This window comes from Chelonoidis abingdonii, chromosome 2 (assembly GCF_003597395.2).
Source record: "Chelonoidis abingdonii isolate Lonesome George chromosome 2, CheloAbing_2.0, whole genome shotgun sequence".
Classification (NCBI taxonomy): Eukaryota; Metazoa; Chordata; order Testudines; family Testudinidae; genus Chelonoidis; species Chelonoidis abingdonii.
The window spans coordinates 27,227,352-27,245,225 of record NC_133770.1 but is presented as its reverse complement, the minus strand read 5'-3'; the positions used below and the strand labels follow the sequence as shown (position 1 = coordinate 27,245,225).

Genomic DNA, 17,874 nt, shown 5'->3' with positions numbered 1-17,874 from the left:
AAAGTTTTGTTATGCTGAACATACTATGGTGATGGGCAAATGAAAATTGGATTAACATATCAACTTTTTGCCTCTGGAGATCTGAGTTTAACTCCTGCTCCAGTTTGACTCTTATTGTTTTCCCTTATGGACGTTTGTTCATATCACAAAAGGCACCCCAGATTTTGGAACAGAGTGCAGCCTGACTGTATCGTGTGATCAAGACAGACCCAGGACTGAAATAAGATATTGCTGCATTTTAGGATGGAGGTTCTCACTGCACAATCATTGCCCAGATTACATTGTATTCTCCCCAAAGTTATAAGCCTCTTTCTTTCATCATCGTTCATATTTTAATTAGAAAGTTACAAAGGAAAACAGAAAGTATATTTGCACAATTCAATCCAGTTAGCAAAATAAAAAGATTAAATTTACAAACACAAAACACACATAAAAATGCTCCCTGTCCATGTTTGATCCATCTCTCAGACCATCTCACCCCAATTCCCTCCCACAACACACAAACCAATTCAAGAGGTAAGGGGTTAACTTTTACTCACAATGTAATTCTGGGTCTATGCAGTCTAAGAACTTTACATCACATTAGTTCATATATATGAAGTATTCTATGACAACTAAATGATAAATATGCCTGATTTTACCACTGGGAAAAACTTAATATTTTAAACTCTCGTGTATTCCTACATGTATCCTGTTACCTTTGAGCAGTGGTCATGATGGCATCCACAACTTCAATGATTCTGTGCAAGGCTGAGTCAGTACCAATGGTCATATCCGTGCCACAGAAGTCATTATCTATGGATCCAACCATCCCCACAATGTTGAGGTAAACATATTTCTTCACAGCTTCTTCTTCAATCTTGCCTGCAGAGAAACAGCCGCAAAATCATCTCTTAACAATAGCCAGCCACATGAGATGAAGCAAAATCAAATTGTAGCTGCAATGTATCAATCTAGGGGGTTTTTTTGGTAAGAGTTAAAATTTCTAAAACAAAAAATATATTTCCTTAGGGAAAAGGTTAGCCAAAGCTAAAAAGCTGAACAACACTTCTTGCAGCAAGAGGACAGGACAGCTCTTCTTTAAGATGAAGGGTCTTTTGGAACAAACCAAAAGCACTTCATCCCACCGAGTGATTTGCTAGCCCAATTGTTCAGGGAGTTTAGAACTAGTCTTGAGGTTGTCACTCCCTACCCCCAAAAAACATCATTCAAATTACACACTGAATGTATGGGATGGAGTTAAGAAGTAGAGGAGTGCAAACTGAATTGTGGATGTGACTAAGCATGTTCCAGGTGACAGGAAATTCTAAAACAAGGGAAAATATATGGTCATGAGCATGAAATGCTGGGTGAAACCCTTTCTGTGTGACTGAAAGACTCTAGTACATTGTTTCATGACTGATGAATGAATGGGAATGGAGAAGCTGCATTCTAAATCTAAGCATGTCTCTCTCAAACGACCATGAAAAAATACTGGGTCAGTCATTTAGATTTCTACTTGCACGAAAGCTACAGAATTTTACCAAAGACAAACTTCTAATTTGTGCTAGCAAAGAGTGTGCTATGAAAGGGTAGTTTTTTTTTTTGTTTGTTTTTTTTTTTAGAGTCTAATATTTTAGGGTCCAAATACAGCTACCCAAAGGGGGCACAAATGTGACATTCCTAATATATTATACAATGCATATTTCATTCAGTCCCTGGGAATCTTTTTGAGAAGTTGCTCAGTGATTATAAGATGTGACAGCCCAATACACTGGGGTCTGAGTCTGAACACAAATATGCAGCTTTACTCACATGAGTATTCCTGGTGACTTCAGGTGGAAGACTTACATCAGTATATTATTCATGCGTTTAAGACTAAATTCCAATCTCAGATTAATTATTTTTAGAAAAATAGAAGGATAAAGTAGAGGAAGTGAATTAAAGCAATGGGAACTGGAACCAACACAAGCATAAAATTGCAATTTATAGCATCAAGGAGACAACCTCACTGCAACCACGTCCACTGCACTATTTTGGTGCAACTGAGCAACATACAATAGTAGGGACATTTTCTATTATTATAGAGGAAGGTGGTAGCAATGTCTATATAAAGGTTGCCTAGCACTATCCATTAAAAAGGTTTCTTATAAATCTTTTCTTTGAAAAGTTCTCACACCTCTACTGTTTGTAGCAAGCCTGGATTTTCGGTAGGGGTTTCCCCTTGAGATACAGCATGCTTTTTTTGTCCCATGAAATTCCATTCAGATTTGGCTGAGATATTAAGTGTTAAAAATCACCATTACCTTCTCTTACATGTTCCTCAGGATATGTCTTCACTGCGGAGATAACTCTGGCTCTTATTGGTTGTCACACCTACTCCCTACCCTCAGGGCCGGCTCTAGCCATTTCGTCACCCCAAGCACGGCAGCACGCCGTAGGGGGCGCTCTGCTGCTCGCCGGTCCCGCGGCTCCGGTGGACCTCCCGCAGGCGTGCCTGCAGATGCCCCACCGGAGCCATGGGACCAGTGGACCTTCTGCAGGCACGCCTGCGGGAGGTCCACCGGAGCCACCTGCCGCCCTCCTAGCAACTGGCAGAGTGCCCCCCGGGGCATGCCGCCCCAAGCACACGCTTGGCGTGCTGGGGCCTGGAGCTGGCCCTGCCTACCCTATCCACACATGAAAAGCTCTCACCCAAACTAATGCAGTAAAGATATAACTGCAGGAAATTTTGGCAGCTTGCCAACAAACTCACTGACCATTCCCCAGTCCAAGGCCATGGTAGCACCAAACCAGCACCATCACACATTGCACCAAGGAGCTGACAGAGGTATAAGTGGAGGTGGGGAAGAAAGAGCTGAGCTGAACCAGGCTTCTCTGTTTATAAACCATTTGCCTATTTATCACTCCCCACCTCAACTGGGGAATCACATAAGGCAGGAGCTCTCCCAACTCCCAGGCTGGGGGCAAGAGGAAGAGAGAGGGAGAGAGGCCAGTCACCTACAGATCCACCACATGGTACCAGAAGCCAATAATTCCTCTGGGGTAACACATGGGACAGGAGCACCCCTGACTTCTGGGGGGAAGGAGAGAACTCCAGGCCAGACTGGGCTTCCCTCCAACCAGCCCATAGATCCAAAAACCCACCACCTCAGAGAAAACAGCCTTCTCTGGGTGCCAACCAATGTTGTTAATCTGGTATTTCAAGTAGCAGCAGTGCTGGAGGTTCAGACTCTGCTGTTGATTCATGATAAAGAGCTGTACATAATAAAACTTGGTTTTACCTTTTTTTCATTTAATTAAAACACTAGAATATTACACACATAAAGACTACGTTAAAGAAAGTTATTTAGGCTGCAAAGTCAAGCACTTAAAACTTAGGAAATGCCAGATTTATGGTTTCCTGTGTGTAACAGAACAGGAGTACTTGTGGCACCTTAGAGACTAACAAATTTATCTGAGCATAAGTTTTTGTGGGCTACAGCCCACTTCTTCGGATGCATAGAATGGAACATATATTGAGGAGATATATGTACACATACAGAGAACATGAAAAGGTGGGAGTTGTCTTACCAACTCTGAGAGGCCAATTAAATAAGAGAAAAAACTTTTGAAGTGATAATCAAGATAGCCCAATACAGACAGTTTGATAAGAAGTGTGAGAATACTTACATGGGGAGATAGATTCAATGTTTGTAATGGCTGAGCCATTCCCAGTCTTTATTCAAGCCTAAGTTGATTGTATCTAGTTTGCATATTAATTCAAGTTCAGCAGTTTCTCATTGGAGTCTGTTTTTGAAGCTTTTCTGTTGCAAAATTGCCACCCTCCGGTCTGTTATTAAGTGACCAGACAGGTTAAAGTGTTCTCCTACTGGTTTTTGAATGTTATGATTCCTGTCGTCAGATTTGCCTCCATTTATTTGTGTGTAACAGGATTGTTGTGTTATTGAGCACCCCTTGTGGCCACCGATGTCTCTGCAGCTCCCCACCTCTTTTTTCCCTCTCTACTGGGCCCTTTAAGAACTCACAGAGACTCTCTGGTGAACAGTATCCCTGCACCAGGCTCAGCTGCACAGCATCTTGGGGTCTCCCCCAGCTGTAGAAAGCTCTGCAAACTGCCCCCTTTGTGCTTCCTGCACCCATTGCTCCTCAGCTGCAGGGGGAGGAATCACTGTACAGGGAGTTGCTCCTCCATACACACAACCCCTGTGCATCCAGACCTTCTCATACACAGACCCTCCTGCCGAGCCTCACTACCCCTACACCCAGAACCTCTCCTGACACTATGCAACTTTAATTTGGCCCCCTTTGTGTATGTATTATGATAATCTTTAATTACATGATCCTGTTCTATTTTTATCATCACAGGAACTCTGGCTTATTCAGAGCACAGGATGGATGCACAAGGGGACTGGAAAGTTATGTGTACACAATCATAAATCTAGCATTTCCTAATTTTCACATGGTTGACTTTGCAAGCTAAATAACATTATTTGAATGTAACTTTTCTGCGTGTAACAACATATCATTTTCTTTCAACAGCTGAAGAAGGAGTAAGAGCTTTACATGTTCACAGAGATGCAAACTTACCACTTTGTGCCAGTTCCTCTAGAAGTCCACTCCATTCTTCACGAAAGAGATTAGCGCCTGTTAAACTACCATCACCACCAATCACACAAAGGTTAGTGATTCCACGCTGAATCAAGTTGAAAGCTGCCTTCAAACGGCCTTCCCGGGTACGAAATTCTTTGCAGCGTGCACTACCAATAACTGTCCCTCCCTGGAAAAAGGAAATAAATCAGTTCTAATTTATCTTTGTTATATGTTATGTAAATTGCTACTAATTTTTATGTTGATTTGTTAATTAAGAAAATATTAACAAAACAGAGTATGGGAGTACACTAGAAAATAATATGGAGCTACCCAAATCTCCAGGAAAATTACATTCTAAAAACTATGGTACATGCATATCAGGCAATGAGGCAGGAAACAAGCGTGGTAGATAAGAAAACCTTTTATATACTTGAAGACTGTTATCCTGTCTCCCTTCAGTCTTCTCTTCTCCAGACTAAACAAACCCATTTTTTTCAATCTTTCCTTGCAGGTCATATTTTCTAGACCCTTAATCATTTTTGTTGCTCTCCTCTGGACTTTCTCCAATTCGTCCACATCATTCCTGAAATGTGGTGCCCAGAACTAGACACAATACTCTGTCTTATCAGTGCTGAGAGCAGTGAAAGAATTACTTCTCATGTCTTGCTTACAACACTCCTGCTAATACATTCCAGAATGTTTGCTTTGTTTTACAACAGTGTTACACTGTTGACTCATATTTAGTTTGTGATCCATTATGACCTCCAGATCCTTTCTGCAGTACTCCCTACTAGGCAGTCCTTCCCCATTTTGTATTGGTGCAAGTGATTGTGACTTCCAAAGCGAATGTGTCCTTATTAAACAACATCCTATGTATTTCAGACAATTTCTCTAGTTTGCCAAGATTTGTCCTTTACAGTGCTTGCAATCCCTCCCAGCATGGTATCATCCACAAACTTTATAAGTGTATTAGCCAAATCATTTTGAATAGAACTGGACCCAGGACAGATCCCTGAGGGACTCACTTGATATGCCTGTCCAGTCTGATTGTGAAGCATTAATAACTACTCTCTGAGTACACTTTTACAACCTACTGGGTGCCCACCTTACAGTAGGTTCATCTAGGCTATATTTCTCTACTGTGTTTATGAGAAGGTATGTGCGTCTGTATCAAAAGCCTTACTAAAGTCGAGTTATATCATATCTATTGCCTCCCCTCAAACCACAAGGCTTGTTACTCTGTCAAATAAAAGACTATTAGGTTGGTCTGACATGATTTATTCTTGACAAATCTGTGTTGTCTGTCACTTATCACATTATTTTATTCTGGGTGCTTACAAACTGATTGTTTGATAATTTACTCCATTATCTTTCTGGGTACCGAAGTTAAGATGACTGATCTATAATTCCCTGGGTTGTCCTTATTCCCATTTTAATAAATAGGTACTATACTTGCCCTTTCCTAATCCTCTGGAATCGCTCTCACCCTCCACACTTCTACTTTTTATATGACTCTTTTTGGAGGATCAGGTCATTAAAGATCTACTGGTTAAGCCAGGGTGGTCTCTTACCATACTTCCTCTTTCGTATGCATTGGGATAATTTGCCCTTGTAGCCTTAATAACGTCTCTTTAAAAAACTGCCAACTCTCACAGAATTCTCTTTTTCCCTTAGACTTCATTCCCATGGGATATTACCTACCAAATCCCTGAGTATTCTAAGGGTTCCGCCTTCTTGAAATCCATTGTCTTTATGTGCTGTTCTCCCTCCTACCATTCCTTAAAATCATGAACTCTATCATTTCATGATCACTTTCACCCAAGCTGCCTTCCACCTCTAGTTCCTCCCCGTTCGTCAGAATCAAATCTAGAATAGACTCTCCCCTAGTCACTTTCTCCACCTTCTGTAATAAAATGTGTCTCCAATGCATTCCAGGAACTTATTGGATAATCTGTGCCCTGTTGTATTATCTTCCCAACAGACGTCTGGGTAGTTGAACATCAAGTCTTGTTTTCTGGATGATTTTGTCCACGTCTACACTACGTGATAATATCGAATTAGCTAAAATCGGTTTCATAAAACTGATATTATAAATTCGATTTCACGCGGCCACACTAGGCACAGTAATTCGGCGTTGTGCGTCCATGGTCCGAAGGCTCAGCGTCGTTCTAAAGCGTGCAATTGTGGGTAGCTAGTCTGTAGCTACCCATAGTTCCCACAGTCCCCCGCACTTTGGAATTTCTGGTGAATCATATGCGTGGGGTTCTGGGTAAATGTCTCACATTCCTTCCTCCGGAAAACAACAGCGACAATTCTTTCGCTCTACGTTTTTCCCTGATCCTCATCAGAGCGTCCATAGTCAACAGCAACCTGGAAGCCCGCAGGTTGATGTTTTTTTCCAGCACCGTATGTGTACTGATCCGCGACAAAAAGCGATACTGCCAAGCGCACAACACAGCATTCAATTTTCGCTTTTGGCATGATAGGAGATTGGTTACCAGTCGTTCTGTATCCGTCACTGCGGAGTAAACTGGACAATTGAGAGACGGTTATCTCCTCCCACTCTTACATGAACTGACTGCATAGGAGTGCCGCTGGCGAGGATCGGCCGTAGGCGCAAAAGCAAAAACTGGGAATGACAGCTCCCAAGTCAATCCCTCCTCTAGGTCTCTAAATATAATCATACCTGGCAAAATAGGGCAATGTCCTAGAGGACCAAGGATCAAGAGCACAGCTGCTCCGTGTCGTATTCAACAGGGTGTCCTGCAACAACCCACACCCCGTTGCTTCCCTCCCCCCACCTTCTGGGTCTGACCGTGGTAGTTGTCCCCCCCATTGTGTCATAAATATAAAGAGCAGGAATAAGCCAACAGAGACTTGTTAGTGAATAAAATGAGGGGAGGCAGCCTCCCGGGCATGAAGTCCAGCAGAACATAAGCGTGCGGAGAGGACAGCCCAGCAATGGCTGATAATGACGAGCCGGCAGTAAAGATCTTTCTTATACGAAGACGGGCTGATTGAACCTCAGCCCCAGTTGCTATGATGAAACGTACAGCCGTTCTGCTCCTATCTACTGGGATGACCCCAACGAATAGCCGTTTTACCCAGGCGCCCATATCAGTAAAAAAGCATTGAGATCAGGGTCTGAGGAGTCACCAGTCCTACGCCCTCTGCCACCAGAGAGGAGAGAAGCAATACCTTGGGGGGCTCTCAACTGCTGCACATCGCGTCTACCCAGAGCATTCAGTACACATAGGTTGATCACGATAGAAGTAAAGAACTGAAATTCTTCCCTTTCTTCACGTGTGTGGTGGGGGAAAAGAAACTGAGGAGCTATTCCCGAACCACGCCACACGTGTTTGAACCTAACAGACGGGAGCTCAGAGCCAAGAAGCAATCTTCAACGAGACGCTGGGACTGTGGATATGAGCCTCATACCCTCGCTCCATGAGTGCTCATGGTCTGTCTGGCTTCGTTCGCTTGTCGCTGCATGTGTATACGGGATTTTTTTTGCCCTTGGCTTTGTTCTGTAACGGACTATGATAGACAGATTTGTCCATAAAGCGATCGTACCAGTATCGTCGTTCAGTCATAGTCGGAGCTCTTTTTGGATTTGTGGACCTGTCGCACGTGCCTGATCGGGCTCCAATGCTGGCAACGAGAAATGAATTCAGTTTCTGTGGTCCTTCTGTTACGGCTCCTGATCGGTCAGATTGCTGTTTCGAGCGTCGTGGTGCACTTGTGGAGTACGCCGAGAGCGCTACTCGATTCGTTCAATACCCTAATCCGATATGTTATATTGATTTTAGCGCTACTCCTCTGTCGGGAGGAGTAAGAAAATCGATATAAAGTGCTCTTTATATCGATATAGAGAAGCCGTGTAGTGTGGACAGGTACAGCGGTAAATCGATTTAACGCTGTTTAAATCGATTTAAATGCGTAGTGTAGACCAGGCCTTTGTTAGCTGTCTAAAATCCGTTTAGAATCTGTCAGCAAGCTTCACAGAAAATATATAATCAGTATATCTTTTTTGTCATTTATACAAGCTTATTGTCCTTGATTATAGTTTTGCTGTATTTCTAATGCGTTCTAAAAAGTAACTAACGTAATGCAGAAGATTTTTTTTTTCCTAGCAGAAGATGTGGAGATTATTACCTCAGCGTTTCATAATCATTTCCTACGTAGAGTAAAAACAAGAAATCTGAGCCAGGCCCAACCCAAATTTGAGCTTGGAATTTGTACAGTTTGTATTGCCATCTGAAACAGACTGCCTCACTACCGAGTACTTCCTGTTCCAAACCATTTCTTGGCATTGCCCGTACCTGTTGAAAGTCATAACAAGCTGATAATGGGAAGATGAAAGTGAGGAAGATAGCTGGGAAACCTGTCTCCATGAGTGAGAGTGCAGCACAAACACACACTTGAAATGATTCTAAAAGTAACCAGTCACTATGGAAACAATGAGTAAAATGACTCACATTAGAAACATCAGAAATGATAATAGACAAGAGTCTGTGTTAAGTGAAAGAAGTATGTGACCTATTTGCTGCTAATAGTGGCTGTCTCTATTCAGAAACAGAATTATGAACCAGGTAGAAAAAAAATTACCCATTCCCTCAAAATACTTATTTTTGCAAAATAAAATTAGAATAGGACAGAAAAGAACAGAACAGCCGGCAAGCAACATCTTTCTTTCTTTTATGTGTTAGTGAAAATGAGAGCTATTTTATGAAGAAGAAATATTGCAGAGAGGTAATTACAGCACAATCTTGTTTTGCACGATGATCTGGTTAAAGGAGCCCAACCAGATATGTGCACTAGCCTCCACATATAATGGTTTCATTTTTAGCAACTGTTTTGCATATAAATTTCAAAAATGTAAATGTTTACTTTTATTGGTGAACAGCTTCCATGGTATCACATAAAACACAGCACTTCCCTAATAGGTACTAATATGACATTGTTTTAAACCTCTGGGGCACAATTCTGCCACTCCTGATTAATGTGTATGCCTAAAAATGCGTTTAGGAGCCTAACTTTGGGCACCCAATTTTGAAAATCTAAGATCTACATTTTCAAAAGGGGTTACTATTTCTAGGTGCCTGGCATGATATACAGTACCACATAGAGGTCTCATTTTTGGAAGGTGCTGTGCATCAATTATTTGGAAATCAGGCCCTATCAACAGGTATTTGAACTTGGATGTCCAAAAACGGAGCCAGTCAGCATCACTGACTACTTTTGAAATTCTTGGCCTTGGTCTTCAAGGTTAAAAATTCCGAGCTTTGCTTTGTTTTCTGTTTTTTACAGTACTTACCACTTGCAAGATGCTTGAAACACTTTCCCACGACACTTCAACAATGTTGTCACCTCCATCAACCATACCTTGGTAACCCTGAGACAAGAGAAACATATTTTAGAAACCTGACATGTCATTCTGCATATTACTACTACTGGGGTGACGGTCATGTTGTACATTTTTATCTATATTTACCAATATATGCATATATTTTAGATAGTAGTACTCTTCCAAGCGCCACCAACTTTAGCCCCGTTTACATGAACAATAAAAATTATAAACTATTCACAGTAAATTGTGTTGATGTCCACAATTTGATGATGTGTGCCACTTGGCTCTAACGGGCTTCTTAAGATACTTGAATGCACCTATGGGCCCTGTTGGCTTATGAAGCTTAGCTTCTTCTTGATTTGAAGGTAAATGATGGCATCTCCCACAAGCCACTACTTGTGGCACTGATGTGAGTCACTGCTCTCAATAAACTGTGCAGATCTGTGATCCTCCCTCTCATTTCTTTACATAAACAATGAAAAAGTTAATAATACTGACAATTAAATGTTCATCACTGGATTGCTGAGTTAACCCTCCACTAAGATGAATGGCATGCATACGATGAGATATCTTTGAGCTATAATGTATATTAATTAAACGATCTTTAGATAGGTTTTCTCCTCAAAAAGCATTTTATAAAAACAAACTGATGTAATTAAAAAAAAAAACTCCGATTTTTTTTATATCATTGATTTTTATCCACCATGTTCAATACAAAACACAAAACAACAAACAAAAAAACCACTGATCACACTCCTCAAACTGGAATCCACACAGGGTATCATCAAGCAATTATAACCCTTACTTGATGTGCATCATACCCTGAAAGAAATCTTTCCCCAAACTCCTCTCCTAGTCTTCCAAAGACCCCACAACATCTCCAAGCTCATCATCAGAAGCAAGCTCCCCAGAGGCCAGAACACACCAACTCAGAACAGTACCACACACTGCCAGAAAAACAGATGGAAAACTTGCCGACATATCTTCGCTATAATGATCAATACCCCTACATGTGTTTATTGTGACATGTGGTGTACCTCATCCAGTGCATCAAATGTCCCAACAACAGCTATATGGGTGAAACTAGACAATCACTATGCTCTCGAATGAACTCACCCAGAAAAATGATAAAAGACAAAAACACTCTATCATCCATAGACAAATATTTTTCACAATACAATCTGATCTACCAGTCTTGATCCTCAAAGGAAACCTGCACAACACCTTCAAACTACAAGACAGATAACTTAAATTCATAACTCTACTAGACACTAATAATCACAGTCTCAGAGACATTGGTTTTATGGCTCATTACAACAATTTGTAATCTACTAGCCCTTCTTTGTTCTGATTGTAGCGGTGTTAATTGACAGCTTCATTTTAAGAGGTTTCTTACAATACTCATTAACCCCGTATGTTTAACAATCTGTCCCACCTTGTATTTAGGGTATGGCTACACTCACACTTTACAGCGCTGCAACTTTCGCGCTCAGGGGTGTGAAAAAACACCCCCGAGCGCTGCAAGATTCAGTGCTGTAAAGCGTCAATGTAATCAGGGCAGCAGCGCGGCTCCCAGCGCTGCACGCTACACCCATAAAGGATGTGGTTTACATGCAGCGCTGGGAGAGCTCTCTCCCAGCACTGCTGCTCCCACCACACACACACTTCAAAGCGCTGCCGCAGCAGCGCTTTGAAGTTCCAAGTGTAGCCATACCCTTAGCTGTGACACTCCGGTTACCTCTTCCAGACCAGAAGAAGAGCTCTGTGAAGCTTAGAAGCTTGTCTCTTTCACCCACAGAAGTTGGCCCAATAAAAAAACATTACCTGCCCCCACTCATTGTCTTTCTCTGCGAACAATATGGTTACAACACTGCAAACAGCATACTTCTGAGGGCTTGGCTACACTGGAGAGTTGCAGCGCTGGTGATGGGGTTACAGCGCTGCAACTCACTCTGTGTACACACTTGCAAAGCACAGCCAGCGCTGCAACTCCCTGGCTAGTGATGCAGCGCTGCTCATCAAGTGTGGCCACCAAAAGCGCTGTTATTGGCCTCCAGGGTATTAGGAGGTATCCCAGCATACCTTTTCAGCCACTCTGCTCATCGTTTCACACTCCACTGCCCTGGGCTCAGGTGACCCACCCTTTAAATGCCCCGGGAATTTTAAAAATCCCCTTCCTGTTTGCTCAGCCAGGTGTGGAGTGCAATCAATCAATCACTGACCATGCCTCCATGCCCCAAGAACAAAGCCCAGCGGTAGCACTTGCAAGCTGCAGGACCTCATCCAGTGTTTGGGGTTGAGGAAAAGCTGTGCATGTCACAGCGTGCACCCGAGGCCCGTAGAAATGATTGATACCTATGGGCCAGATATCAAGTCCATGCTGCAAAAGGGCCAGAGATCGGGACGTGGTCTGCAGGTCGTAATAAAGAGCTTCGAAGGTGGCCTATTGCAAGCCACGGTGAGGGAAACCACCGTCAGGTGCTGCCCCACGACCTCTGTTTTTACACGGAGCTGGATGCGATACTTGGGTGTGACCCCACTGCCAATCCGAGGACCACGATGGACAGTTCAGAGCAGGAGAGGAGGGGCGGGTGTAGAGGAACCGAGAGTGAGGCTCCTGAGGTGGTGGGAGACACCCTGGAGTACAGGGCATGCAGCCAGACTCCTCAAGCCAGGAGAAAGCAGCAGGCGCAGCCCAGCTGGACTTGTTGGTGATGAAGAAGCAGAGGAGTGTTCCCGGTAAGCAGCTTTATTTAAGAATGGAAATGTTTGGGAGGGGGGGGTTATGGCGCACAACTTGCATGCCTAGACGTGGAATACCCATTGATTTGGTCTATCACTTGTGTAATCTGCCCTGTAATCTCTTCAAAAGTTATCAGAGCGTGGGCAATGCGCTTGCGCAAGTTATAGGGAGAGCCACCGTGGCCTGCCAGTCGGCTAATACATCTGCGCCACTGTGCCGCGAGGGTGGGGGACCATTGTTGCACACAGCAAACTGCATAGGATCAGGGCGGAATCACATGCGTAGAAGACCCTCCTGCTCTTCCAGGTAACACAGCAAGATATATCTGCAAGATGAAATCCTTGGAAAATGTAGGATACTGTTCAGGCACTTTCCCCCAGCTGCTCTGCCTTTCCCCATGCACAGAAACCCCAGGAGCCCGACTCAAGCAGTCCTGTCCAGGTGAGTTGCGGCAGAAACATAGATCATATAATCACTCATTCCATTACTCACCATGTCTTGCTGCTGTGGCTTCTTCTTGCTATTTTGCTATGTGTAAATGAGCTACAAACTCTACAACTCCTTCACGTGATTTAAACAATGCAGCTCTGTAATAATGTTTTATTTCTGTTTTTTTTTTTTTTTTTTAAGTCGTCTTGAATCTCCAGCCCTATCAGGACTGATGAAAGACTACAGAACTGAGAGGGAAACCAGGAAAAACAAAGAAGATTTGTGAAAGCAGTTATGAATCAGTATGCCAGAGAGAATAAGAGACTGCAGGACTGGAGAGAGAAAATGCATCAGTGGAGGAAACACAAGCAGGAAAAGGAATGGCCACAGAGAAGCACAAAGCAGTTGAATAAGCCTTCCTGGCGCGCCAAACAGCTGCATGCAGTCACTGTAGCCTCATGCAGCAGATCACTGACCGTGCTAACCCCCCACACATCCAAACTCCTCCCTTGTGCCCCACTGTTCTCAAAACCCCCTTCTCCAGCATTCATGGTTCTGACCAACCACAACAGCGCCCCCCAAAACCTTACTTCCCACCACCCGAGAACTCGACCTCCCTATGCACTCAACCCCATGCACCATGAGGCAACTTAAGCCTTAAAAGTGCAAGCAGCATGCACAGCTCAGGCAGACATATTCAAACCTCTGACTGTATAGTTCAGCACCCTATCTTCCTCTTCCCTTTGTACTCGTATTTTATAACGAATTCTTGCTTAAAACAGTTTATAATGCAATCACAATAAAACAGACCGTACCCCAAGGGAAAAATAGCACTGCAAATCATGTAACCTACTTGCACTTCAACCCTGTGCAGGCACCAAAATCGTTGGTTTTCACCTCAAATTGCTCTTTAAGGCATCCATAATCCCTTGAAAAGGCCCTGTGCCTGGACTCCAGTACCTCCTCTGCGTGCAAATCGCTCCAGGCTGAACTCGGAGGTCTTCCCACTGAATGTTCACCCTTCCCTCATAAATATTATGAGGGTAAGCACGCTGAATAAAAGGGCATGCTGCTTTCCCGCAAGTCTAGCTCCCAAAAGACACCTCCAGCGCCCTTAAACGGCCAAAACACACTACAACAGTATCTGCACAGCTCAGCCGTAGTTGAAACCATCTTGCTCCTGTCAAGCTTCCCGTATCGGTCAAGCATGGCATAACGGTAGCGGGGTCCAAAAATCACAAGTGGGCATTTCGACGTCCCCTGACTGTTACTTCCAGCTGGAAAAGCCCAGCCTGCACTTCCGAATAGGCACCTGTTCCGAAAATGTGTGCATCATGCACCTTGCCAGCCAGCCTGTGTAACATGTCAGTGGAAACCACACGGTGACCCACAAGTCTTGGAGAACCACAGAGAAATACTCCGTTAATGACTCGGATTGCAGGTGGACGTGGTCCAGAAAGGAAATATCCCATCTATCGCCTCACAGTTAGGAAACCATTGGTGCAACAGCATCCCAAGATCCTCATGTTCTCCAAAGCACGTCTTCTTAGCGGGATGCGAATTAAGCCCTGTCAACCTTTGCATCAACACTATCCAACGTTGACTTTCCCACTCCAAACATGGTCAACGACCGAGTCGTAGCGTCTGAGTGCCATTTCCAGACTGCAATAGCATCCCTTTCCACGACATGGCAGCTCTCAATCTCGGCCTTCGCTCCCAGGTGGGGCAAGCTCAGCACCATTCTCATGAAACGTGGCTTGTCTCATCGAAAGTTTGCAGCCACTGCTCGTATCCAGACTTGCAGACGATGTGACCCCACCACCAAGTGCTTGTTTCCCGAGCCCAAAGGCGGCGTTCCACGGTGCTGAGCACGTCCGATACTGCCACAAGCAATTTAGTGTCACACGCGTCAGGCGAATCGATATCATCGTCGGACTCCTCACTGTCACTTTGGAGCTGAAGGAATAGCTCAACTGCCAAATGTGATGTGCTGGCGACATTCATCAGGAAAGTCCTCAGCATCTCGGGCTCCATTTCTAACAGAAATCACGCTGCAGACTCACAATGGCACGAAACTGCTGGGATGTGTAGCGATGCACCACAGGGCGTTGGGACAGGAAGCGGAATGACCCGCACCCTTCCGTCCCCTTCCCACAACCCACAGCGCCAAAATGGGATGAGGTGCTCTGTGGGATAGCTGCCGACAATGCACCACTCCCAACAGCGCTGCAAATGCCGCAAACGTGGCCACACTGCAGTGCTGTCAGTGTGGCCACACTGCAGTGCTGTCCCTACACAGCTATACAAACACAGCTGTAACTCCCAGCGCTGCACATTTTCAAGTGTAGCCATACCCTAAGGCATTTGTATGCACCCAGGAAAGAAAAATGATTGCATGATTAATCAACACACAATTAAAGAAGAATAAGAATCAACATCCTGGTGACTACCTACAGCAGAGGTGGGCAAACCACAGCCCGCGGGACCATCCTGTCCAGCTCTTGAACTCCTGGCCAGGGAGGCTAGCCCCTGGCCCCTCTCCTGCTGTCTCCTCTTCCCCACAGCCATGCCATCATGCAGGCAGCGTTCTAGGAGGCGCGCTCCTGCCAGACATGCTGCTTTGAGTGGCATGGTAAAGGGGCCAGGACCGGGGGGTTGGATAAGGGGCAGAGGTCCCAGGGGATCAGTCAGGGGAGAGGAAGCAGGGGGCGGTTGGATGAGGTAGAGGTTTGGGGGGATAGTCAAGGGCCAGGGAACACGGGGGGTTGGATAAGCGTGGGAGTCCTGGGGGGCCTATCAGGGGGAGGGAGGTGTGGATAAGGATCAGGAGATGGGAATCAGGAGGGGGACTGTCAGGGAGCGGGGATGTGGATAGGGGTCTGGGCAGTTAGGGGACAGGGAGCATGGGAGGTTGGATAGGGGGTGGAATCCCAGAGGGGTGGGTAGGGGTGGGGTTCCCAGGAGGCAGTGGTCAGGGGACCAAGGAGAAGGGGGGTTGAATGGGTCGGGGGTGCTGAGGGGGGCGGGAAGTGGAAGGGGGTGGATATGGGGTGGGGGCCAGGCTTTTTGGAGAGGTACAGCCTCAAAGTTTCGCAACCCCGATGTGGCCCTCGGGCCAAAAAGTTTGCCCACCCCTACAGTGTAATGTTGAAAGGATTGAACTACAAGCAGATTCCTCTCTCATAGGCATGTCCCCTACTCACAACAAATCATATGCTTCTGTATTCCAGACCTACACAAGTGTAAACCAGATCGAATGTTACTCTCTGTTGGAATCCCTGCTCTGCTACAGTAACTACATTGTACATCAATATTCATCTCACACAACTTCTACAGATTCATGTCTTCAAACTACAGTAATTAATCTGCGATTATCCCCAATTTGCCTTATCCTGGAAGGCATTAAGAAAGCTAAAAACTGCAGAATATCAGCACTTACACATTTGAGTGTATTAAGTGGTCTACTAAAGTATGACAGAACGCATCCCGGCATTCACACCCTACATGCCACTGTAATAATTTTTGTATAAAATATGCCTGTGAAGTATCATTGGAAAACTAGTAACTCGCTGGTCAATAACAACATAATGAAATGTGTGTAGCAACATCATATGTAAAGTTATGAATTCTTCCTAACTAATGTTAGTAGCACATGTTCAAACCCACATGATTAGGCAGAACTGGTCAAGCAAGTCTTAAACAAAGGAATGAGCAGTTACCTCAATTTACATATACGTTGTAAACAGTGTCCTCAGACAGCAAGAAGGGGAAACAGGAGACAAGAAAACTCTGCATTTCAGCAAACAGAGGGAAATCTTTCACCACCCGTCTTTACTGTTTGAATGAATTTTAATTAGCGGTTGCCCTCAGAAAAATGCATTTCAAAGGGTGACTCAACTATAAAAGTAAGAGGCAAACCCCCTCCAAATTATCTCTTCCTATCCATCTCTCACTCTTCCAGGGAAGAAGGCAAAAGAAACCCGCCCATTTGACTTTGGGGTGAGATTCTGACCTGAAGTTTGGTCAGCCCTGTTGCTGGAAGCCTATGGCAAGAACTTCACCTTGAACCAAGCCTTGTTTGTTAAGTTTAGGAAGCGTTTTATCTTAATTTCTCTTGTAATCATTTCTAACTTTAATGCCTTATACCTGTACTCGCTTAAAAACATATCTCCCTGAAGTTATATAAGCTTGTTTTATTCATTAATCCAAACTAATCCAGTGTTGGGTTTAAACTGAATTTAACTCCATTTAGGGTAGCAAACTGTTGTTTATTGCTCCCTTTAGATGGGCAATGGACCTAATATACCGGGACTGTCCAGAAGAGGGCTGGACAGTTCAGAATACATGTTTTTGGGGGGGAAATTTGGGACTGGCCATGTGTTGGGGTCACCTGCAAGTGGAACCCCAGGCTGCTGGAAGACCAAGAGTAGCTGGTGTTTGCTGACAAGCTGCTGGGGCCAGGGTTGCTGGACCAGGGCTGTGTAACCTGCATACTGTTTGTGAGATGTCCGGGTTGGGAGCTACAACAGCAAAGCACTGTGAGGCACTCCAAGCTGACGGCAAGGGTGACATAACCCCTCACTGGTCTGGATTGCACCCCAGAATGTCATATACAGAAATATTTCTACATTTTTGGTAAATTTAAGAACAGGCAGGGCCGGTGCAACCATTTAGGTAAACTAGGCGGCGGGAGAATTAGAGCAGCGCTGGCGTGCTCAGTGGATGAGAGCTGTGGCGGGCTCCCAGGCAGAGTTAGCTGCCGCAGTGGGGGGGGGGGGGG

General features: G+C 44.6%; 1 protein-coding gene across 5 annotated transcripts in view; it reads right to left on the bottom strand.

The window, feature by feature from the left end:
• PFKP (phosphofructokinase, platelet) overlaps window positions 1-17,874 on the bottom strand; it is an 82,311-nt gene that overhangs the window by 47,101 nt on the left and 17,336 nt on the right. For all 5 annotated transcript variants that reach the window (XM_032765349.2, XM_032765356.2, XM_075062214.1 and 2 more), the window contains exons 3-5: window positions 9,890-9,967; window positions 4,570-4,759; window positions 699-864 (exon numbers count right to left, since the gene is read on the bottom strand). In XM_032765349.2, coding sequence (XP_032621240.1) covers window positions 699-864; window positions 4,570-4,759; window positions 9,890-9,967 — 434 coding nt within the window. The remainder of the gene's footprint in view (window positions 1-698; window positions 865-4,569; window positions 4,760-9,889; window positions 9,968-17,874) is intronic.